This window comes from Telopea speciosissima, chromosome 1 (assembly GCF_018873765.1).
Source record: "Telopea speciosissima isolate NSW1024214 ecotype Mountain lineage chromosome 1, Tspe_v1, whole genome shotgun sequence".
Classification (NCBI taxonomy): domain Eukaryota; kingdom Viridiplantae; phylum Streptophyta; class Magnoliopsida; order Proteales; family Proteaceae; genus Telopea; species Telopea speciosissima.
The window spans coordinates 75,938,341-75,964,473 of NC_057916.1; the positions used below are offsets into that span (position 1 = coordinate 75,938,341).

At 37.9% G+C, this 26,133-nt stretch overlaps 1 protein-coding gene and 1 non-coding gene across 3 annotated transcripts; both read right to left on the minus strand.

The window, feature by feature from the left end:
• Nucleotides 1–1,126: 1,126 nt before the first annotated feature.
• TRNAV-CAC lies at nt 1,127–1,200 on the minus strand. The gene has a single exon. It is a non-coding gene; the product is annotated as a tRNA-Val (tRNA).
• A 3,951-nt stretch (nt 1,201–5,151) lies between these two features.
• Nucleotides 5,152–24,553, minus strand: LOC122641061 (signal peptide peptidase-like 1). 2 transcript variants are annotated; one of them, XM_043834380.1, is made up of 4 exons: nt 24,501–24,553; nt 23,000–23,958; nt 13,186–13,386; nt 5,152–5,456 (listed from the first exon to the last, which is right to left on the minus strand). In XM_043834380.1, exons 2-4 carry the CDS (start codon nt 23,795–23,797, stop codon nt 5,340–5,342), a joined length of 1,116 nt encoding a protein of 371 aa, XP_043690315.1. In that variant the 5' UTR covers nt 23,798–23,958; nt 24,501–24,553; the 3' UTR covers nt 5,152–5,339. The 2 variants fall into 2 exon arrangements, with proteins under 2 accessions (XP_043690315.1, XP_043690323.1); XM_043834388.1 differs by lacking the exon at nt 24,501–24,553 and adding an exon at nt 24,079–24,327.
• Nucleotides 24,554–26,133: the final 1,580 nt, after the last annotated feature.

Consider the following 26,133-nt stretch of genomic DNA (forward strand, 5'->3'; position numbering starts at 1 on the left):
AATTCAAAAATGACCATCCTACCCTTGGGGTAGGATGGTCATTTTTATTCCTATGTGAGGATTTGGAGGAAATTGGAACAGGCAACAAGCGGAATGTAAGCATATGACGCTTTTTTATTCAAATAAGCTAGAAGAATTGAAGGCTTACGTGACATTGCATGGTATAGAGAACAATAATATACCTTGAAAAGGGGATGGTGTGGACTATTATTTATGATTTTTTTTTTTTTTTTTTCAGGGGGTGGGGGGGATAACAATTCAGTTTCATTTGATTGCAAGGGGAATTAGCCATTACCTCATGTGACTATATCACTTACTCCAAATCATTCCATATATGGTTACTAAATTTCACGTTATTTTACAATCACATGAGATACTAATTATAAAAATTCATTTTTCAGGTCTGAAATATGCACTCGATCTTCCATTTAATTTCCCATACAACCAAACGCGGCCTTGAAAAATTTTATTAAGAGAGATCATAGAAGGAAAACCTCCTACATAAAGTCAATTGTACAAGCAGGGAGGAGAATCCCCACCAAACCAGCGAAACACCCAAAACCAAAACCCCTTGACTGATCAAATGGACTATTTGTTTATGAAATTTGAGTGCAAACTAAATTACCACATGATAGGAATATATCCTACAACCCCTAGGACAGAGAACCTATTCAACATCGATTTGGAGCCTCATTTGTTTAATAACTTTCATTAATTCTTTAAAAGAATTAATGATATAAGTATATAACTATGATAAAAATAAAAAAAATAAAAAAAATTACTAGGATTTGTTAAAAAATGAGAAGATTGAATTTTGTTAGGTGGCATAACTAGGGCTGTAAACAGATCAGATTCGGCTCGGATAGTGTTATATCCGCATCCGCATCCGATTAGCTATTGGACGGATTCGAATAGTGCTAAACGGAAACGGACACGGATACGGATCAGATATTTTATCCGTTTACATATAAATATAGCTTTTCGAATAGCTATAGCCTATCCGTATCCGCATCCGTTTAGCTTTCGGACGGATTCGGACACCCTAGGCATAAGACTATTGGCACGTGCTTGCCAAAAATAAATGAGGAAATGTAATTGAGCAAGAATGCCAAAAAAGTTTAATATTTGTCTGAGCCCGGGCTCGAACCGGGGACCTCTAGTGTGTGAGACTAGCGTGATAACCAACTACACCACCCAGACGAATTAATAAATCTTCTCACCTAAATAGGTAAGTGTACAAATGTACAGCCCTAGGGCCCCAAATTTGTAGACATGAAGGCCGGCCCATGTTAAAGAAGCACGAGTGAATTACTCACTAATGTGGTCATTAATATATTTTTATCTAACGGTGTAAATCAGTCCGGAGCCAAGTATTCGGTTCGGATACAGGGAGTATTAATGAGATCCAGATCCAGACCAAGTCCCGCCTCAGTTCTGAAATTCGATACTCGCAACTTGTACGGTTCCAGTTCCTACACAATTTGGATCCAATTCTTATACTTGGTTTACACTAAATGTATAGTATAATATATTATATAATATAATAATATTATAAAATCTAGTATTAATACTAGTAAAATATATATGATAATATATTATTAGTATAATGTATTAATATACTATGTATATTAGTATTATATTATATTAATATATTATAATATATTGATATCCAAATTTGGTTCAATTTCGGTTATAACCATCGGTTCCTATGTTGATCCGGAAACCAACCAAGTCTCGCCTCAGTTATGTTCCTTAGTTTCGAATTTTAACGAAATTCAATTTGATTCGATTCGATCGGGATCCGGTTCTAGTTTTCAGTTCCGATTCCAATTTGACACCCTTACTTTTATCTTAGCCAATCACAGTTTTTAAACATGAGACCAAAAGGGTCTATTTCACTCTCTTGCTAGTTCTCTCCGTCCACCTTGTGCAAATTAATATTTTTAGTGAGGTTCTATCTGGTATGCATTCTCATTTTTAGAATACACATTCTCATTCTCAAAGTGAAGAATACATTCTTAACATAGAATGGGAATGCTGCTTGGAATATATCTTTCTAGAATGCTTTCATAATTTTAGAATGGGATTTGTGTTTAGAATTTATATTTCCCATTCTCAAAAATGCATTCTTAGCTCTCTTTTTTAAGGTAGAATTCTTGACCTCTTATGTTTTTCTTATTCTTTGTACTTACAACTTTTTTTGGCGCTCTTTAATCTCTCAACCTAACCCCTTGGTGAAGGAGGGATTCAATCCTTAGAACTTGGCAGTAACATTCTTGAGCTTTTTATTGTATCGAGTGAAAAAAAAAAATTTGAACTAGAATTCACAATATGGATAGAAATAATATGGACATGTACATATAAATTTAAGTTGCTCATCACGGTACCCTCACACGCTCGGGGTCCCCAATTCGAATTAGGTCTCTCCCACTGTAAAGTACTACCATGTATTGGATTTTTTCCTTGTGTCAATCATCTAGATTTCTTAACCACTCTCTAGACCTTTAATTGTTTCTGGACATGTGACTAGAAAGTGGTGTGTACAAAAATGTGTACAAAGTTTTAAAAGCACCAAGAAGGTAAAAATCATCCAAGTGGCAGATATAGTGCTGGAGATGGAGGAGACTATTTCATCACTCAGAAAACTGGCTTCACCTAAACCCTAAGAAGAGTTTAGTTGGCAAGGACCAACACCTCACAAATAAGAGGTCATGAGTCAAATTTCCTAGGGACTTACCGATAGAAAACAAAAACCTGACTTCACCCTTAGAATGAAACTTTTTTTTTTTTTGTCAAGAACAATTTCGACATAATGCGAAATCGACCTAGAATGCATTCCAAGAATGCATACAAAACACAACCTAGAAATCAATTTTGAGACCAGGCCTAAACTATTAAAGAAAATCTTCTACTAAAAAAAATTAAAGGAATGCACGACATACTATGGAGAGTATGCCATTACTTGTACAGGTAAACGATTGAAACTGAGGTTGAAACTTGTCACATGTCCAATCCAAACCAATCTCTAGATTTCCCGTGAGTGAATTTATTATATGATCCTTCCACAATGTAGAATGAGTGCCGTGGTTGAATATGAAAAATTCCAAATCCCTTGGGCATTTAAAGAAATAACGTTACCTGGTCACGTGGTCCACATGGCTCTTATGTCTAGACACAGAAGCACATGAAAGTACCATGTTACCCCATGAAAAGACAAAAATATCACCCATGACGATGCTTGCGTATACGCTCCTATTGACCAGCACATGCATACAAGCTCTAGAGGCCCAGGCAGCGATCGCTTTCCCTAAAATATAAGCAGGGTTCTCTGAGCAAGCAACATAAAAGAATGCACCAATAAGGGGCTACAGAACATACGAGGGCAGCAAGATCATTTATATAAGGAGAGAGATAGAGAGGGTGCTTGCGTTATTAAAAAAAACCCTTTTCCCTAACATATAATATTTTTCTATTAAACAAAATAAGTTTTCTACAAAGGCAGTGTAAGAAGAAATCTGCACACTACACCAATGCAGGGTTGAAAATGATATCATCACGTCCACATGATCAGAAATGGAAAGAGTGTCAGTATGGACCCCCACTGTTTATTATGTGAGAAGGGAATAAAGAAATTTGTACAAGGGCAGCGTAACAATCTTTACCTATAAAAAAAAAAATTTGACGATCCCAATAGTGAAAGTGAGATACATTGCACTTGGAGATTGGCCTGCAATCTATATCCAGAACCTCTGCATTGAGATGATGCAACTGTGCAAGTGTGCAACAAGTCAACAACTACATACTGGGAAAGGACGAGCTAAATTCCAATCTCCAAATGTGGTTTTGCTCTTTCACTGCAGTAGTCCCCATGCAAAGCACTGGCTAAGCAGCCGCTTTGGAGTGCTTCCACCACAATCAATATATCATATTATACTATATTATAAATGTAGAAACTCAAAAGTCATGGTAAATCTTTTCATACCAAAAATACCCTTCAACAATATCAATAAGCCCAAAAAAATACCCTTCATTAATTATTAATTATGAATTGTTTTAATTTTCAGTTAAATTAAAATTTTCCTCCATTAATAAACCCCCCTCAATGTTATATTAATTATTCTTTTATAAAAACTAATGGACCAATCGTTTCCCTACTCAATTTTCTCACGTTTTTTCAGATAAATTCAATAAGAGATAATTATTATTAATTATTAATTAAAAATTATAAAGAGAGAGTAAAATAATCCCATTTTTCGTTGAACAATGTATAAAACCCTACTTTCCAATATATAAAATAATCTCATCTTATCTTACCAAAAATAAATTTTACAATATTATCCATTATTCCTTGAACAATTGATAAACCCTCCCTCAATTAATTGTTATAATTTAAAAAATACCCTTCATTAATTATTAATTATTAATTGTTTTAATTTTCAGCTAAATTAAATTCTTCCTCTATTAATAACCCCTCTTGTTAAATTAATCATTCTTTTATAAAAATTAAGGGACCAATCGTTTCCCTACTCAGTTTTCTCACGTTTTTTCAGATAAATTCAATAAGAGATAACTATTATTAAGTATTAATTAGAAATTAGAAATTAAAAAAAGAGAGTAAATTAATCCCATTTTTCATTGAACAATCTATAAAACCCCACTTTCCAATGTATAAAATAATCCCATCTTATCTTTACCAAAAAAATAATTTACAATATTATCCATTATTCCTTGAACAATCGAGAAAACCCTCCTCAATTAATTGTTATAATTTTTAGCTAAATTCAATTCTTCCTCCATTAATAACATCTTAGCTTTAAAAAAATATTACAATATTATCCATGATAAAACCCCCCTCAATGTTGCATTAATTAAGATCTTATCTCTTAATAACATCTTATCTTCCCCTGTTCCATTAATAACATCTTATCTTAAACAATTTTAAAACATCTAAAATGTTGGGTGTTCATCGATGACTCATACATGAAAAAAAACAAACACGTGCATTTGCACGTGCAACTTTACTAGTATATATATATATATATATATGCAACTACAGACTATTGTCCATAACAAATATACCTTGTTTCTGGAGTACCTCATCAAAGTCGTCTTAGACAGTGGAGGATAGTCCATATTTTCTCTGATAAGGGCCATTTCAGGCAAGAACATATGGTGAAGTCAAATATCAGAAAGTTAATTACTATTTGATAAACATTAAATTGCTATTTCTATGGTTAGGTTCCTCTGATAAAGACAGAGCTACCCGGAGGGGAATTTACAGTATAGGTTGGCTCTACCAGTACATCTATGCCGGTGGTGGATGCTGAAGATAAAGTGGCTTAAACCTCTGGCAAACGAGACTTCTCATTGAGGTTTTGCGTTGTCCCTTCCCATAGGTCTGAGAGTTCCTTTTTCAGCCATGAGAGGACAACAACAGGTCCCAAAGTTGATGGCACCTGCACTCACATATGGTAGAAGAAAAAATTTCAGTTCAGGAGGTCAAAGTATAGTGCTTCTTTAAAATAAAAAATAAGCATTCTAGATATATTTACTTATTTAGATTGCCAATTGATAGCATCTATAGGTGGAAGCAAAATTGATCTAATTAACTCCCATCTCTACCATTTTCCCTGTTCTAGAAAATAGGAGGCTTACAGAAATCCCTGAAAAAGTTGACAAATAGGTGAAATCTAACCTGCCATATATGCAATAATTCATTAGTTGAAGGGAATATCTCTAATTTTGGGACTACAACTCATCCAAAAATGTCCAATTATTTATCAAGAAAAAGAATACCAAAATCAATTAAAAACTTCTGATTAGGGGCATTTATAGCAATTTGATGCATCACAGCTGACAATAACTTTCAAGTTATAAAAAATAATCAAACACGGATATAAGGTGCAGAACATTGAAAGACAAGGATAGCCAGTAAGTGAATACATCTATACTGTTACCACAATGAAGACAAGGACCCACTAAGAAATGAAGCTCAGAAGAACAGAACAAGAAAAATGTTCAGTACGAGTTGCTGTTTTACATAACAATTGCATATCCTAAACAGGCAAATTTTCATACATGTATTGTATCATCATATTGTTGCTCTTAAGACAAGAAAATTACTCCAGCAAAAAGTAATACTTTCTCAAAATCAATTGTCTTCCAATATAATAGAGAGATTTACATGGCTCGTGTCAATGTTCCCTGCATAAATCATATGTGAACTAACCCGTATAAAGATAAGCAGTAGCATTTGACTGGTTCTGGTTGGACCAGCATGATAGAGTTCGGAAACCCAAACTCAGACAGAACCAGTCCAACCCCGGTTTTTGGTCCAACAAGGGTTGGAAGTAGTTTAGTTATTCTTTATGTCTTTTATTTGTTTGAGTTGGAAACGTAGGAATAGGCTAGTTAAAGTCATAGAGTTGGATTAGGAGATAGAGTTGTTTGCAAGTTAGTTCATGTTTCATATTTGAATTAGGCTTCTTCAAGGTACTAAAACTTGGAACTCGACCCCAACTCGACCCTAGGAAAAACCGAGATCTCGAGATTTCGGTTGAGTTGGTGCATTTTTTTTTCAACTCGAAACCTCAACTCGGTGGGTTTTAGACCTAGTTTGGGTCTGAAACTTGGTATTCAGCCTATTTTAGGCCATTTAAACACAATGCATGATCAGATTTTGCAAAAACAAAGTCCAAATAGGAGTTTTACTTTAGACCTTGAGTTGTTAGGCGACAATGTACTAAAATACCCTACTCTACACATAAGTTAGTAATAGAAAGCAAGCAAAACATTCAATTAATAACTAAACAACTTAAATAAGCATTAGAAATGTTAAAGTGATACATCAAACTGTTTAACAATGTTACAATTTACAACTATCATCACATAAACTGAGTTTGAATCAAGTATTCAGTCCCCAGTAGTGCCACATAGTCTTCCCATGACATAGAGTTGCTGCACTGTTGCATATAGTGCTCCACAGCAAGTGCATAAGAGCTATCATCAGCATATGTCAAGTTCCCTATCCTAGGGTATAGCTGTTGCCATGAGGAATGAGACCCACTGCTACTGTTATATTGAGGTATGTATGGGTGTGGCTGGTTTGGAATAGGAATATAGGCCTTTGAAAAATCCTTCAAATTTGAGATGAATCTTGAAGATGTGTAGCTGAATCCTTCAAATGTGCAACTGAAGCAACTCTCCCGCAGGTTACAACTTGAAATCCAGAGGTAAAATGAGTCACAGCCTTCAAATGGGGAAGAAAATAGCTTTTGGACAGAACTCGATCGAGAAATATCGAGTTCTGTCGAGTTAGATGACTTTTAAAGAAGTAGATGGGTCGAGATCTGGGTCGACCCAAGATTTCGGGTCGATATCTTGAGTTACCCGAGATTTCGACCAAGAAAATGTAAGTTGAGAACTCGTATACCAACTCGACTCGACCTCCCAAAAAAAGGAGATCTCGGTTGAGTCGAGTAGAAATTTCATTCTTGTTGCTTATTTAAGTTGTTTTACTTGAATTATATGTGTTCTAATACTAAAGATTGTGTGGAATTGGTCATGGCATTATATATGTACAGCGTACACTACCAACCTAGAGTTCTAAGTCAAACTACCATTTTGGATGTGATTTTGAAGAAGAAAAAAAAAGCAACTAAGTGTTCCACCATGTTTTTAGGGCCTAAAATAGGCTGTCCTGCAAGTTTCATGACCTAATTAGGTCATATGGCCACCAAACCAAGGGCCGAAATTTGACATAAAAAATACACCAACTCGGCCGAGATCTCGTAGAGTTACCGAGACAACTCGATTTTTTGGCTGACCGAAACCAGCCGAGATACCGAGACCTTGAACCTTGCCACCATGTGCATAAGCAACACCTTGGCGCCTTGATTTTTTGCCTCCTCTAACGTCTAGGATCACCTAGAGTCCTAGATGCCGTGGCAACTAAGCTCACAACTGAATGAGACTTGGGAATTGAATATCTGGGATTTGGGTCGCCTATAGGAGGGCAACCTTCGCCCAAAATATCAGGTCAAAAGACAATAAGAGGAAAGAGACCAACATCAACCTGTAGGAGACAGTAGAGCTGTTTGCAGGACAGGGTACCATAACAGAATAGGAAATAGGAGAAAAGTAAAGGAATAAACAGAAGAGGGACAGAAGAACACCCCTGTGATAGGAGGTTTTGAACGCAGGGAAGAGAAAAGGAGGGGAGTAATCGTACCAGAAGAAGGGGGCGAAGAAAAGGATCACCTCAGCCAACCGGCTGCCTCAGGCCACACAGGCTATAACCAAAACAAAACTCAATTAATTCCATATCTCCCTAATATGTCGATGGTTACACTTTTATAAATAAGAAAACAAAAAAAGACTCCAGTAAGGAAACAGCTCTACTAAGATTCCTAACCAAAAACAACTCCAAAAACTTGCTGAAATCTTCCTACTTATCCTACCCAAAATAAAAGATTACATAATATTTTTCCAAACAAAATAAATCTCCCTAAATATCCTACTAAATCGACAACCCAGTTTAGAACCAGTTCCTTGTGGTCTAGGAATCCCGTCAGGTCAAACCGGTCCAGCCAAACAACTGTATCAGAATACCCACTTTACTTAAATACATTACCCTGGTTAGGTAATTCTTGAGGAGAAGGAGGAAGGGAACTTTGAAACATTGAGACTTCTATCCTAGATTAGCAATCAAATGGAATTGTGCTTTGATTGCTTTTAAACTCGTGTTAAATGGATACATTACATTCTGTCGAATAGAAGACACACTTGGGCAACAGTCAAAAAATTGGGACAATGCAAACCAGGATCAGTCCTATCCAATCCCGAATCCCATAACACAAGATTGAACTGTCTCATCAAATTCTTCAAGTGGATTTGATGCAGATCAATTGGAGGAACTGCTGTGGTGAGTTTTCAGATCACAAGTTTGAGAGAAGAGAGAGGAGAGAGACTAGACAGTGGGGAGAGAGAAAATAGGGATAAGGAAAGCCCAAATCGTTGGGGGGAGAGGGAGGAGAGAGAAAAGATTACAGTCTCTTCAATTCAAACAAACATAACTCATATTGTGGGGGGCTGTTAGGCCTTACATATATTAATAATAATCAAACTAATTGTTGGAACCGCTTCCTCTAAAAGGCCAACCTTGTAGGAAAGGGAGAAAACAATATGTATATCATACAGGAGCTCTAACATGGCGGACTATCCAAAAGGGCACACGGGTGGATAAATAATTCAACACCTGCCTGCTCCCAGGGGGACTCGATACCGTGACCCCTGCCTGCTCTGATACCATGTTGGAAGAATCGTGAGTTAGAAAGAGAGAATGAGAGAATGGAATAATAATCATATTGATGGGTAAGCCCCTCTATTTATAATAGAGGGGAAAGTTACAAAGGAATGAACTAGGCGATGTGGGACTAAAACCCACATAGCCAACTATAGACATAATTACCCCTAACTAGCTGACTCTGCAGCCACTTAAACCTAATAACATAGAAATAAAACTACCCCAAAAGAACCAGAATACCCCCATGGTATTCTGGATTACATATTCCAACACTAATCTTATCTAAAAAGGAAATAAATAAATAAAGAAAAGACAAACTATGAATCTACAACCGTAGGGCTATTGGGAGAATCCTTGATTGATTCAAACTTCCTAAAAACAAAGCTAAACTATCAAGGAAGGAAAATAAATAAATGACTTAAAATAACTAGCCCAAGAATTTTGGTAGAGAGGATTCCTGAAATTGAGGAACTTTACAACCGCAAGCTATAAAAACTCCCAAAAATATGCCACAAGGCTCTAGCCTGTTAAGCTGTGAACAGACTTCTGTGCAAGTTTTAAAGAGTTCAATGGATACACTTAATTGGCCTTCAACACTAGTAATATACAACTCAACTCGTCTGATTTAAGTTTGTTCACCCACTGACAATGCTGTTGTTGTTATAGCGGCTAGGGGTCTCTCCCAAGATGGTAAAATCAAGACCCAGTTGAGTCCTTTCAACATCGAATGTTCTGGAATGGGCCAAGAGACTTCCTTTTGGGTACCAAAAAAGAAAGTGTTTCTTCCTGGTGCACTTGTTTGTGTGAAATAAATAGCTATCGCAGCTCACATTCTCTATCTATAAAAGTAGAATATCTCTCACCTAATATGAAATTTCAATCTAGTAAGATACTATTTAAGTCTTTTAAAACCCAAAAATGAATATGGTTCCAATGCCCTAAATCCAAGTCACCATCGCTTCTCCATCTATCTCCCTTGCTCCTTCATCCAGCCATGGCCCTTTCCCCCGTAATGATAATCACTCTCCTAGTCGTGACTGATGCAGAGCCGGGAAGGCTTAGCATACCAGGATCTATCTGGATGAGAATACTAACTTGATAGGGCTATTATGGGGTAGGTTATAAGTTAATAGATAGAGGGATTATGGGTTTCAGGATCAGGTTCAGATCTTGGGACCTATAGGTAATATAAGAGACGGAAGATGAAGAGTCAGATCTGATATGGTGGTTCAGATCTGATATGGAGGTTACCTTGGATGAAAGTGATGATGCTGGTGGTGGTAAAGATGAAGATGGATGATAATGGAGATGGATAGATAGATGTAGAACTGGAGTCCCACCAGTCTTCCATCCCTACTTGAGTTACACAAGCATTCAATCTCAAGAGAGAGAGAGAGAGGTTTTTCACAATGTTCTGGAAGTTGTAACCACAACCCACGAATTTCATTATATAGGAGGGGGGACAGAAGAGGCTGTTGTGGCCTCTTGGTTACATCAAAAAGTATTAAATGCACTCTTAGAACTCCAAACAAGAAAAGGAGTTCCAATACATTGATCCTATCTCCCATACATAGAAAATATAAACCAAGAAAATTAACCAACTGTTGGAATTCTAAAAGACACATTAAGAATACCAAAAGTCTTCTCCAGCAGCTGTTCCAAAATAATGGACCCAAGTGAACCAAAAAAAGAACCATATAAAATAAACTCAGCAGACCAGGTTCTGGCCAGCCTATCCGCAAGGTCTGAGCTTGCTTGGTGCTGATCTTGGACCAACATGTGGACCAGGTTATATATGAGAACCGCAGGATTCTCTTTACTGCATCAGTGACTGTTGGAAAAGCCATAGTCGGCAAGCCGGACGCCAGAAAGACAAACCGGCCTCTGGTTCCCCCCCCCCCTTCGTGTGGTCAGACGATTCAAAACTTAGCTGCTCCATCCCTCCCATCGGTCCATCCTTTAGCTTCAGGGACCGTTGGTCCAAATGCCTTCTCGGTTCTGCTGTCACCTGATACCATCCCCTCTGCTGTCACCATCTCTGTTCTCCCTTTTGAGACGATTGCAGATACCCCTGTTGTCAAATCCTCTCCTCTCTGCTAGTCGACTAGTCATCATTGCTTGTTGACCTCTTCTGGCCACTCTTAGGTCTCCCCACCCCTCTCCTCCCCTTCTCCACGAGCCGCTCTGCCATCTCCTTCGTTTGGTGCGATCCCCTCCCTTTCGAGAAACTTCACCCTACCCCCTTTTTACAAATACCTTCCTTTTCTATTGCGATGGGCCCCATCACTTTACCCTTGGGCCCTATTCCTTCCCCCCCTACGGGCCTGCTGACTCTTTTAACCCTTCCCCCTCCTCTAGTCCTATTATTCAAGCCCAACAATCAGTCCTATTGGGCCATTCTCCCCTTCTTGATGGCCCTCATCCCTTTGTAGCTGCTCAAGTCCATTGGGTACCTATCCTTCCCAACCCGCCACATCGCCTGACTTCCTTGGGTACATTGCCTTCGGGTCAGTGTTCTCACCTTAACAACTCCAGCTCATCCCTTTTGGCGCACCCAATTCTGCCCCCTCATGCTGCCCCTAGGATGGTTCACCGTGCACCCTCATCAGTGCCCATCTCCCTCCCTCCGGTCCCCTTCAGCCCTCTGTTGTCCCTCATCCCCCCCCCCCTTCGTGTCTACCACCGGCATGACATAAGCTCCCCTCCTTATCCCAAGAGACAGCCCCTCTGGAACTATTACTTGCCCAAAAACAAAAAACTTTTGCTTTTAACTATGGATATTCGTTACCATGTCCTTTGCCAAGACAACTTATCATGACAAAGTGGGCTTTCTTGATGATGAGTCAGTTTGTCGGGTTGTGATTAGGCTGTTTCCCTAATTTATCTGGTTGTGGTTCCTTGGGGTTCTTCCCCTTCCTTTTTACTGGCCCTTGCCTCCCCCTTTGTAAAGGCAGGGCCTTGTTCTTTGCTTGCTCTCCCTCCCTCCCTTCTCTTTCCTTTGGTAATGAATATTTTATTCATCCAAAAAAAAAAGACACTATTGAAATCTTAAAATAATATGATATCAATTTCCTTTAGATTAGATTTTGCCATTTTGTCCTAACACATAAATTACTACTAATATTAATCTAGAGATGGAATTTCATCCTAATAAGATGCTATTGAAATATAGATGAGATTTGGGCATTTTAGCATTTTGTCCTAACACATCTAAATTACTACTAATACTAATCTTCTCAAATCCTGTAATTTCTAGCATTTAGTACAAAGCACATCCTCTGGCTTAAATTATAACATGCCTAATGTAGTTGTCAATTCTTTCCCTATTCTTAAAATGAAAAATATGGGTACACATTTGATGATGGAGTCAAAATATGGCAATAAGGAAAATCAAGTCCATCACATTCATACATACAGAAAATGCTACATAGAGCAGATTTAAAAGTATGGGGAAAAGATCCCCACGATGCCAGCTGAAATCCGAAATTGCACTCCGGCACCCCTCCCCACCCAGATTACTGTAGCAATCCCCCTTTAAAATGTCCTTAATACCCCCCTTCCAACACCCGAAACTGCACACGGGCGTCGGAGGGAACCCTCCCCCCTAAAAGTATTTATCAAAAGCCCTGATATTACAAGTGGTAAAAGCAGCTCAACAAAAGGGTTGAGAAAACAAAGGACAAATTCAAAATTTTCAGTTAAGGTCTCGGATTGAGTATAGAAGGTGAAAATCACACATAAGAGAATAATCTCTATCCAGATAAAATTTTTGGGGCCAGTTCTGGGACCAATAACAGATGAAGCATAAAACATCCTAGTAAGATAAGGTAAACAAGATGCTATTTTTCTAGCAGACAGTTGCAATATCAATGGAAACGTACCAGATACAGAAGGGCTGGTTGGGGTGAATGAGTCAAGATCCCAGCCGCTAAAGCAGATACAAGTCCAATAGCATATCCAGGAAGTGCGTACCATATGTATTTGTGTCCTTTTGGAGAAGATATATCTAACATTCCTGCTGAATCCCTGCTCTTCTGATGATCAAAACAGAGCACCAATGCAAGAAGCATGGCAGGGATAGCCTGTAAAAACAACATCAAATCAGAACTAATTGAGTATCCAAGAAATAACAGAAAATTTTCATGATGAAAGCAGAAATGTCAATGTTGGAGGTCAAATATGAGATTATCACTCCAACAGAAGATTATGATAAAAAAAACTTATACTCATAATAAACTATATAATAATAAAATTGTTGAGAGGTGAAGAGAAAAGAAGAAGAAATTCCACTAAAATACATTTCCAATTTATTTTTTATTGGAAGCCAAAAGTTATATTACCATGCAAAATAATGAAGTGAAAGATGTGCATAGAGAAGAAATTATCCTGTGAGTTATCATGTGCAAAAGTTAACTATGAGAAGATTTACAAAATCTAAAAATTCAGAGCCAACATGCACAAGTTGAAGGATAAAGTAAGGAATAAACATATTAGAACTGGGTTGGGAGTAGCTCCAACCCATGATAAGCTAGCCAAGAGAGAGTCATTTGAGGTGGCATGGCCATGTTCAACGGAGGCCTTCGGATGCCCCAGTACAGAGGAATGACTTGATTCAGATTGAGGGAACCAAAAAGAACCAAGGGCAGGCCTAAAATAACCATAGGGGAAGAAGTGAGGAAAGACATGCTTAGCTTAAACCTCATATCATGTATGACTTCGAATAGCGCTGATTGGAGAGCTAGGATCCATGTGGCCGACCTCATTTAGTTGGGATAGAGGGGAGGGGAGGGGAGGGGAAGGTTGTCAATAACATAGAACAAGAACTCGGATAGATCTCACCAAGATCTCGAAAAAATCTCGTTTTCGTGAAGTCTCGAGATGAGACGGTAGGCGATACATGATTTGAGCAAGATCTCGGTCAAGATCTCGGTATCTCGCTGAGATTTCGTGGTATATCTCGATCTCGGTTCGACTCGAGACCAAAACAAGCTATAAAAAGGCACCCTCTCCGCGAGATTTCGACCTCAACTCGAAATCTCGCCTCTGTCTCCCCTCTCTTGCTCTATTGTACAGGAAAAGCACTTGGAGCTGAGGATTTTGGTGCTTTTTTGGGGCAAATCTCACCTTAACTGAAGATTAAAGCTTGGAGATTCAAGATTGAACCTTCAACATCAAGAGAGGGCGCTGCATTGCATCTCAAGAACAGTTTTAAGTAAAAAAGAAGAGCAGAGCTTGATTCGACAACAACAACAACATGGTTGTTTTGATGATCTGGTCCGACACTCGTTTCAGTAGTAGCTACTCTCAAATGGTAGGACTGGTTACACACTTACACTTGTATTTGTTTAATCTATGTCTCTTTCCAAGTTTCTAATAATTATTAACAAACTGTCAAACCATCACTACCTATGATTATGAATATGATGCCTAATGCTTAAATGGTTTATGGTTTGATGTTTTTCAATTCCTAATGCTTAATTATATTGTTTTACATCTCAACTTTAATTATATGTTCTAAATATTGTGTGGAATAGCCTAGGGTAGAGTTCACCTATGTCGCAGACTACCAACCTAGGGTCCGAAGTCAAAGTACCATTTTGGGTTTGAATTTGTAAAAACTAATGTTTCCATTGTGTTTAGAAGGTTTAAAATAGGGTGGATGTCAAGTTTCAAGACTTATCTTGGTCATATGGCCATCGAAACCCACAACTGAGTCAAGACGGGAAAAAATACACCAACTAACCGAGATCTCGGAAGAACTCGGTTTCGTGGCCTAGCGAAACCAAGACCACTTCAGACATCAAAAGGGAATTTAACCAATGGCATGACAAAATAGATATATGATACAATTGGTTAGATTAAGGCCATCTTTGGTATAGTTTTTATTTTTTATTTTTGCCTTAAAAAACGTTTTTGGTTGCGTTTGGTATCGTTTATGGAGCCTACTTCTATTTAAAAAAGATTGAAAAAACCCAAAAACCAAAAATAGGTTAGGACTCATTTATGTGTTTTGGCCAAAAATCACTTTTGGTCATTTTTTCGGGCACTTTAAAGAGCACGTGTTCCTAAGTCTAAAAATCAAAGGGTAGAAGTGTCATTTCGTGTTTAATTAGAAGATCGACCCTTTGTTTTTTTTTCTTCTTCTTCCTCTTCTTCCTCCTGTTGCAACACCATCCTCTTCTTCCTCCCTCATCTCCTTCTTCATGCAACCCCACCCGCACTTCTTCTTCTACAAATGTATGCCCTCAAATTTCCCCTAATCTCTCTGTTTCACCGATGGAAACCGCCATCACCATCTGCGATCCGACCAAAACCCATTTCCCTCATTTTTGATCTCCGTCGCCCAGATTCCATAGCTCTTCTTCTCTATTTCTTCTTCCCATCTCCATCTCCATTGGCCAAAAATTTTGTCAGCACTTTGACCTTCCCACTTTCCAAAACCCACTGACCGAACCCTCTCATCTTCTCCATTTTTTTTTAATACTCCAAACCTAGTAGCCGCAACCTATCATCTCCATTTCCCTTTTTCATTTTCATCTTTCTAATCGACTGACTGTATACTCTCTTTAATTCCCACTTTCTTCCCAAAATCAAACCCATTTGTTACACAAGACCCATTTCTCGTTCTGATTTTTAAATCCCTTCCTGCAAGACCGAGCACAACCGACTGAAATCTTTCCTATTTTCCCATTTCCACGCATTATTGAATCATTCATCAGCAATTCCTGCAATTTGAATTTGAATTGGGATTTCTATATTTATTTTTCTTTTCCTTTCCTGGATGTAAATGTAATTCTACCCACTTCCATGGTTGCACAGCAAGACCTGGGAAGGAAACGGAAAAGTATCGAGCTATAAGGAAGGTGGGTGAAGGGAGCATCTCTTAACCCATTTTTTCAAAAAAACCATTTTGCACATAGGGATACCAAACCATTTCTTCAAAAAAACCATTTTGTGTCTATTGGTTACCAAACCATTTTTATGTTTTGATCAAAAATGATTTTCGTTATTGATTTATGTTAAATAGTCAAAAATCAAAAAGAAAAATGATACCAAAGATAGCCTAAGTGTAATTAAGAATAAGCATAAGTAATAGAGAAGACCGACCAATGAACCCACCAACCAAAACTAACTGTTAACCATACAAAAACTAGGAAAATTTTATGTTTCCTTGGGCCATCTTAAGCAACGGAAACCACAGGTAACATTACAAAAATTTTCATCAAAGCTCTCTCAGAGACAGATTCCCGCCAAGAAGTTCATAACTCAATTAATGGCTTGTTATATAATAAACACAACCTTGCAAGTTCCAATAATGAACTTCTGTTGTGAAGGCTACAAAAGTAAAGAACTGGGGAATCAATTTCTGTAGTAAAGGCCTTACAGATTCTAGCATATCTCACACAGATGATGAATGTTACCACACTTTTTTTTAATGTTTCAATTCAAAATGCTAAAAACTAAATCAACTAGAATTCAAATATTCCTATTTATATGAGTTAATCAACAAGTTCCACAACTTATTAAAAACATACGAAATAAAAAATAAAAACTTTGAAATGCAAGACATCCTCTTCTCCAAAATCTTTACATTGTTTATCAAAAAAATAAATAACTAAATATAACTCCATATAACAGCTACAGGCAACTTGAGGTTAGTGAGATTATCTGCCTAGAACCCAGGTTTTGTGGTATGAAAAATCAGAAACTTTTTAGCACCTTCTAAGTTTATCAAATACAACTATACAAGGTATACCCTAATCATACACATTAACACTTCACATACTATCCCAGCACAATTGGAACATAATAATTACAAGGATCAAATATATAAATTTAATTTATAACTGATTGTATTAGAAATGTAGTTTAAGGCTTGATCTACTCTGTGGATAGAAAGTACTGTTGGTTTCTAAATTCTGTACTAAATTTCTATTTTGATAAGTTATTGATCTGAGATTCTGGCCATGGGATTAATCAGCAGCTTTGAGGCTTCCAAGAGGTAAACATAGGCTGCCTTCGACTAGGGGTATTGAACTGTTTTATCTTGTGGATTCATGTATCTTGGTGGTTACCAAATCTGAGACTAAGTTTCTATTTTTGTATACTGATGTAAGGCATCCAGCCGTTGGATTGTACCGACTTTTACATATGATGATCTGTTCATGGAGTAATGAATCTGTCCATATTCGTGTGTTATTCTGCCATCGGGATTTGGAGATATACTATTGTTTCTAATTCTGAAAGTTAATTTCTATCTTCATTCCCTGGTAAATAACTTTGAACCCAACCGTTGGATTGTCATCATACTTTGAGGGATTGAAGTCCTGCCAGGTTAATCTGAACCCTAGATCGGGGATTATCTGTGGTGTTTAGCCTGCTGGTTGTGAGTCCTAAGACTATGCCTGTTAGGTTGGAATCTGAAACCTTCTTTAAGGATGCCTTAATTCCATCAATTTCCCTTGCTCACCAATTGAAATTTCCGCTTAAAGTAATTAAATGGAGCTCTAAAGAGCTCATAAAATACCACCCTAAAATAACAGTTGGGATGAGAGGTGTTAAGTGACCTTTTGAAATTCCAGTTTGCCCTTCTTAGACATGTTAGTTCATGATGAAACCTCTTCATATCTTGAAGACAGATATACTTTGTGCAAGTTTATCACAGCACAACTTAATGTCTCCACTTCTATCATTTCTAGACCCTCATAAAATTTACCGATCTTCTGATTTAAAGACAAGTATAATTTACTCTGGTCAATACCAGAAAAGTGATAAAAACGAGTTTATCAGTCTAAGAAAAGGTAAAATGGAAAACATGGAAAAGACAATCAAATATTTTGGGGCAATAGTTATAAATAAAAGATGTCCAGTAGTGTAGCAAAAGTAAAGCGTGCAAACTGTACTCTATGTTTTGGTATTTAAGTAAACTACTTATTTTTTAAGTGTGACATTTAAGTTTATTAAATTTCTAAGAGAAATATCAAGGTTGCTTATCTGGAAATAGCCTCTCTGTGAAAGCAGGGGTAAGGCTGTGTACATTATGACCCTCCTCAGACTCCGCAGTGATGTAGATTCTGGCCAGAGGAAGAAACAAAGGACCAAGCCCCCCCCCCCCTTGGGGCAGAGATGGACCAACTCGAGTCAGCCCAGCAGGGCCAACTCGAGCCAGCCAAGCAGGGGTCCAAGATGCCCCACGATTGTGACAAGGACCCTCCTTGACCAGTCAAAGATGCTCTCCACTTTTGAGAGAAAGATGCTCCACAATTTTGCTAGGATCCTTCTTTGACCAGTCAGCTGGATTTGGTGCACTTTAGTAGTTTCTATATTTATTAGTTTCTAATTTGTTTTAGTTCCTATTTTGTGGCTGAATTATAAAGCCAAGTAGATTTAGTTAACTTCTCTTTAGTTAGGATTTAGAAGTTTCTATCTTAGATTAGCTTTTATTTTTTGGAAGTTTCTATTCTTTTGTAAGCTTGCCTAAGCTATTAAAAGGCATCACATCTTAATGAAAGATCAGAACTTTTAGAGAAAAGAATATTTTGGCCACTTTAGCCATCGAGTATGGGAGTTCCTCCTTTGCTGCAACAGCTGAGATAGCTGTGGGTGAGAGACCCAGGCTGAGAAAGCCATCCCCCTACCCCCTTCTTCTATCTTCTCTTCTCCTCCTCTTCATTACCCTGCTCGAGTTCCTTCAGTGTTACCGCCACTGTTCTGTGACTGCAACTGTTGCTGCTGCTTCTCCACAGGTGCTAAGAAGCTCCATCGAGCCAAGGTTGCTGGTGATTATTTCTTTGCCCAGAAGTCATCTGATTGCTGTTGCTGTTGCTACAGGCTACTGCTGCTGTTGCTGCTGATACCTATTCAAGACTGAAGACTTCTCTCCCTCACTGTGACTGTTGCTGTTGGAAGGTCCATTGATTGGAACTGTGTTACAACTTCTGCAACTCTCAAGGCTGCAACCTTCTAATTCCAAATCTCCTTCAAATCACCACCTACCCTGCTTAGTTTTGAAGCTCAGATTCCCCTCTCCATTACCTCCACTCGATTGGGACTTCCACACCATCCCACTGCCTAAGACTTCCATATTCCACACACTTTCTATTTTCATTCTCACCCTTCCATCTTCAATTCTAACCATCAGAATTGACTCAAAGTTGCAGACCAGATTCCAATCAACAAGTTTGACACTTGGCTACTGCTGGAAGCCCAGAACAGCATTGTTTGGAAGGTTTTCCTCAAACCTTCTATTTTGGGAATCCTTTGATATCTCTACATCAGACCATCAGAATTGAATCAACTTTGGAGACAAGCTTTCCCCTACTGTTCTCTACACTCGACCCAAGTGTAGTGACCATCACTTGGTTGGTTTGATCATAAACCCTAAGTTTCTAATTCTGGTTCTGTTCTTGTTTGGATTTTTGTGGGTTTTGGGGACTGGTATTCCAGTCTTACATTACGCAGTGGAGGGAGCCTTGTGCACTGGGTATGCCCTTTTTTAAATTTCTAACAGGAATATCTAGGTTGCTTATCCTATTTGTTATTTCCTTATTTTATGAATCAAGTCCCTCTTTTTCTTTTTTTTTCTCATTTTCATAATTAAATCAACATGATTTTTTTCTTTAGTCAAAGTTCTCTTTTTATTTTCTTTAGTCAAAGTTCTTTTTTTTAATCTATCTGTCAATAATGAAGTTCATAGTTATTGTTTTTCCAAATCTCAGAAACCTACCTTCATTTCTCTTTTTTATGTCTTCAAAATTTTACTTCTATTCTCTTCCTTCAAGAATGTTTTAAATTATCTTCGCCATTTGTGGTTTTGGTACAGTGGTCAAGATGCTGAACATTCACCACATGTGCCACATACCTAGGCAATATTAGGGCCATAGTAGGCCAACACTTAAACCTATTGATATAGATCGAAGGAGGAAGAAGAGAAGAAAGACCAGCCCAAGCCCATCGAGCTTAGCCCTCATTCAGCCAGCCATCGAGCCAAGTAGCCTCAGCATAGGTCCAAGTCTTTATGAGCCAGGATTGGGCCCAATACACATGTTATTGAGTCCTTGCTTGGAATTTATTACATAGTGATTAGTTACTGCCAATTAGTTAGTTTCTATTTTGGTGTTTAAACTTTGTTTTAGAAGGTTGGATCTTATAAAGCCTTATTACTTTCTATTTTTGTTGGTTGTTTCTATTTTGTTACTAAATATAGGGTAGTAGATAGATACTATTCTGTTACTACATGTTAGTTACTAATTTGGGAATCTCTAGAAGGCTTCTATTTTGTACTATTGACTACAAGTTTATAAATAAGAGGAGAGGGCTGTAGTAGCCAACGATTTTGGCAAAATACCTATAGCATGTGCTGTTCTTCTTGTGTGAACCAGGAAATCTCTGTGGGATGCAGAAAACCCTAGTGGGATTCTAGTGGTGCTGGCGAGAGGCTAGCAAGGTGTGAATTAGATGCCTTTGTCATATCTTCTTCTACTTTATTCTCTTCAAATATGTTCTGCGCATTCAAGTAAGTGCTGTGAATTGTTTTCATTGATATATTATTGTTTCAAGCTTGGATGAGTATACAAAATTCAGTCGTGCATCATCTCAAACTGAAAACTGAGTTTATGTGGGCTATATTGGTTGAGTTATATCACTGTTTTAAAGGAGATATCAGTGCCTCATAGTAAGCTACTGTTGAAGGTAAGACAGCCCTACGATGGGTTTTTGTTGCTACTTTTTTATGCTTCACTTGAGAGGTTCCTGCCGTTAGATGTAGGGATGTTTTGATATCATGTTCTACCTATTGAATGGTGAAATCAATGCTAGTTTGGTACTGTTTTGTTTTGTGGATTGGAAGTTACAGCAATACAGCATAGTTGCTAAATCCGGAACTTGAGTTTCTATTTTGATTCACCCACTCATATCTTTGAATCCAACCGTTGGATTGCTACGAGGTTTAGGGAAGTTATTCCCCCATACCAGCCCTATAATTGATTCAATTTCGAGGCTGATCCAATTTGTTATTTGGTTGTTATTAATTTATTCCTATTCTGGCATTTATTTATGTCCTACGATTCTACCTGTTGGGTTGGAATCAGAAACCTCCCTCAAGGATACCTTGATTCCATCATCTATTCTCAACTTACCCCAATTTTCCGTTCTGGCTAAGAAGGAATTGAATGCATATACCCCAGAATCTCAACAGTAAAACAGAAAAAGAAACAGCAGCTATGGGAAGAACCCAAAGGCTAGTGCATCGCTCCCTTGAAAGAGTTGGGACTGCAATGGATACTATAGGGAAGAATGAAGATAAGTGGTTGAATGATGCTGCCTATCAACCAACAAATGGTGGGAGAGGATTTCAAGTTTTTGCATTCCATCATTAATTCTTCAATGGTAAATTGAAATTTCAACCCAAAGAGAAATAAATGGAATATAATAAAAAAAAAATTCCCATTTTGCTTGCCATATATTATATTCTTGGAAGGTACTAAATTGGATTTGACAGCCAGAAGAATTTCTAATGGAAAATAAAATTTCCTATGTATGCAAATTCAGTTGACATATAGGATATTCTTGGTAGGTACTAAAATGGAGTTGACAGCCAGAAGAAATTCTGACAATGGATATTCTCCATAGAAGATTTCATGTCGTAACAAGCATTCCAAGGAACCACAAAGGCTCCATCAAAAGAACTGGGAGAAATTCAACTCCATAACTAAAATCCACAACCAAGGAGAACCCTAATCCTGTAGAAATGTAGGCATACAATATGCAGTAGTAGACGGCAACCCAGACAGATGCCCTTCACAATAATGTATTAAGATAATGCTATTAAATTTTTCCGTTGTCAAAGAACAAGTTCTATTTGTCTATAAAAATATTATCACTAAATCTTGTGTGGTAAAGAAGCTTGTTTGCGGCATTCCATTGCAGCAGCAATGAAGCATAAGTGAGCTAACATAAGTGATGATAACCAACCGTTGTATTCCAATGACTCGTCTTACATAGAGAGCAATCAGTGCCTAAAACACAGATGACAACAATCTAAAGGAATTCTTTTGTTTATACTCTGCATCTCAAATAATGAAGAAAGGGCTAAGTACACAATGCAGAGATCATGACAGAAAGCTTCCTTGTACAATTAACATCCATTTACAAAATGCTCCAACTGAGATATACCAACATGACAGAGTACAGAACCAAGTTTCAACACCCCAAGCCCCCCCCCCCCCCAAAAAAAAAAAGAAGCCTGAGGCCAGTTGATGGCATTTAAGGCAATCCTTTTCAAATAAGAAATAATGTGTCATGCAGAACAGAAAGAAATTGAAGGTTGAGCCTTGAAGCAATACCAAATGGATGATCTGAATCAGATCCATAACATCGTCGAATCCTAGAACATTTAAATTTCTTAGGAAGGCATTATTTTGACCTACGAAATCCCAAATTTGGATCTTGTCAATTGAAACAGTGAGTATGGATATCAGATTAACCTTATTTAATCATCCCAAGAGAAAAAAAAAAATAAAAAATTGTATCTATTGTTCTTCGCATAAATGGATCCATGTTACTGGACAGCCATTAATGGATAAAAGAGAGCTAAATTCCAGCAGACCACCGAATTGCTACAGTGATAAATTATGGCATCATCTGCAAAGCCTGCTAGAATCAGACTAAATCATTTAAGAAAGTGGAATTCCGTACCATATCACCAAGCCCAAGCATCATGAAGTCTGTTGCATTAGCTCCAGGAACCATTCCACCCAACAAATTTCTAGGAAAGACGATCTTTACGGGCAACTCCAGTTTCTTAGTAATCAGTTGCAGCCCTGGAAGGCTCAAAGTATTAGCCACTGTGTGAACAGGATTAGATGCTTGCTGTGTGGCAACAGAGACCATGACATTTTCACCAAATAATCTCTCTGAAAAGAAAACCCAGAATATATCGTACACAAACAAGCATACAAGAAGCAGTGCACAGATTTTGATGTTTGGAAGACGAACATGGCTAACAAACGCAATACAAATTGAAATTCCCAACAAGTTGTTCAACACCCAATGCCCAGAAACAAGCCAGGCTACAACGATCCCTGTGCACAGTAATACAAGTATCCCCTGACATCGAGTGAATGGCTTCGAACAGCAACGCGACACAAAAGGGTCCACCAGGCCGAATTGTACCTTGAAATATGTGACATATGGAGATAAACAGAAGAAGAGGGAAGAGGCAGATGCCACTGCTGTGAAGGCTGTAAGTAGCTGCGATACAGAGGAGAAGAGATAGAACATAAGCAGTAGGCTACAAGAGCTCATTACTGGGATCATGAGTGCTTGGGAACTATCTAATGTGATGGATGCCTCTGACAAATCCCGGTTTCGCTCCATTTCTTTCCCATAATTCAGAGCTCGAAGTGCCGATCCAAAGGTCACTGCTACTGCTGTTAGTATAAGAGTGACCGGAGCAGGCTCCAGCAAAAATGCGAGCTTCCATAACGGCTCCATTATCAAATATATAAACAATTGTCTTTAAATCTCTTCCCACTTAGTCCTTCTGCGAGGAAATTAACATGTTCGGAAGAACAAAGCCCTAAAGATGCCGTGTATCTGCTACCAAGGCTGCAGTCTTTCTCCAACGGAAACTTGCCTGGAGAAATTCATGCAACCTGGAAAATAATCACCGCAGAATGAGGTTAAAATGCACGCAAAGTGTACCTGAAGATAAACAATTACAGTGTTAGACGACATACAAAATAATCACCTGCAACTAAGAACAAAAAGCTTACACGAAAGTCCCCCAATATGAACTGATAGCTTTGAAAACGCTAGAATTTCACAACTGAATCTGAGACCAAATTTCTAAAAGGTAAAGATAAACTTCTTTTTCCATATCCGGCGATCTAGGGATCCGAATCAGGGATCGAAAAAGAAAGAATCTTCCAAAAAGATGTTTCGAATAAATAAATGGGTAATCAAGAACAAGAATGAGCGATTAGACAGTGAATCGAACTAAGAAAACTCAAGATCGGCAGTAACAACTGACGATATCAATTCATGTGAATTTAGAGTTGAAACCTCTTCCTATCAGCTATAATAAACAAAGGAAAAAGAAAATAATGAACAACAAAGACGATGAGATTCAGAGCGACAAGAGTTGTTCCAGTTCCTCTCAAACACAAAAACTGAAAGAGGCTTTGGATGGACTCACCTTGGACTGAAGATTCCACCAAGAGAGCTCCTTGAGCGGAGAGTGTTTTCACGGGACACCTCACGTCATTGCCCCTCTGCATTAACGAAATAACAACAATGCCATCTCTCCGAGGAAAGGACGAGCAGGGCTCTATTCCATTTTCGATAGCCATGGCCCATGGGGCAATTTTTATCCTCTACTGTTAGAGTACGGTGTTGTACTGCATCGTGCGACGTTGCATAGACCATGTGGCACAGTATCGCCACACGATGCAGTACAGCACTGTGCAGTTACAACATAGGATAAAAATTCGGTGTCAACCCGAATTGGCACTCCTCCAGTGGTGGCGAGAGCTGGAAGATCCGGCCCAGCAAAAATAGAGGGGATTTGGTCATTTTCACATCTGGAGGAGAGCCGAATTGGGTGTCAACCGGTCGGTTTCGATTTAGCCGAATCAATCTCCACCAATTGAAGATCATGAAATGTTTCCAAGTAATCAGGCCTCATAGGTCAAGACTTTGATATTCGGTCCACTTGTTAATGGTTTATAATCAAGGTCAAGGTAATTATGCTTGTTGGGCTTTAAATGGTTTAATTGACTAATTCAACTATAAACAATCATTTATTGATCGGTTACAATATTCAGATAAGCCCGATGGTCACTACCTTGCATTGGAAACGCCTGACTATTAATCAATTGGTGCTTGAGCCTGACTCGTTTATAATTGATCAAATCGATTTTGGGTTTCAACTGATCAGTTCATGTGGACTTATTGATGCGGACCAACTTTTAACACCCCTACCCCATCTTAATTCTTAAGGGTGTCAACCAAACCAAACCCATATCGAGCCATTTACACTTTAACTATGGAACCGTTTAATAAATGATTTTTTTTTTTTTTTTTTGCAAAATTGAGACTGATTAGTTAAACAGTTTAAACCGACAATAAACTGTTATTAATATATACATGGTAAATTAAGTCATTCATGATTAAAATAAATAAATCCATTAAAAAAATTGAGACATTCAAACCTTTTGAATAAAAATTGAAGCATATAAACAATTAGAATCTTACAATTATTATTTAAAAAAAAAAACATATGACAATAATCAATTTAATGTTACATTTACATCTATTTCAATATAAAAATTAAATGAGAATAAAATTGTATGAATAAAAAATTAAAACGAATAAAACCGTTTAAAACGGAAATTGTTACTAAACGGTTTGATCTCGATTTTACTTAAAAAATCTTGCACCGAATCGAACCAAACCGAATTAACACCCTTCGGCCCATCACCCCACCCACACAAACAAAAACTCCTACAGTTCCCGCTCCTATATTCCAATCTTCCTACTACAAGTTCCAAATTGCATGGATCTCTCCTAGACATTTAATCGAATAGTTGGAGCCATGGTTCAAGTAATGGATCAACATCTATCGATTTCCATTTTGATTCAGCGGGAATCAGTTAAAATCGGCACGGAATTGGCTTGGACCCTTAAAATTCAGTACAAATCGGCGGGAATGGTTGGAGCTTAAGCTGGTTCAGATCAAAATTGAACGTGCCTCATCATGTAAATCTAAAAATAAAACGGATAAGAGCTCTTTGTGAGGGAGCGTGGCTCTTACGTGTATGCGAGGGCCA

Excerpts from the sequence above, each read along its gene's own strand:
- LOC122641061 (XM_043834380.1), bottom strand. The coding sequence starts at position 23,797 with ATGGAGCCGTTATGGAAGCTCGCATTTTTGCTGGAGCCTGCTCCGGTC. Across the intron at positions 13,387-22,999 it reads TGCTTGGGCTTGGTGATATG|GCTATCCCTGCCATGCTTCT; the intron begins GTACGGAATTCC and ends TTGTTTTTACAG. Across the intron at positions 5,457-13,185 it reads AACCAGCCCTTCTGTATCTG|GTGCCATCAACTTTGGGACC; the intron begins GTACGTTTCCAT and ends ATGTGAGTGCAG.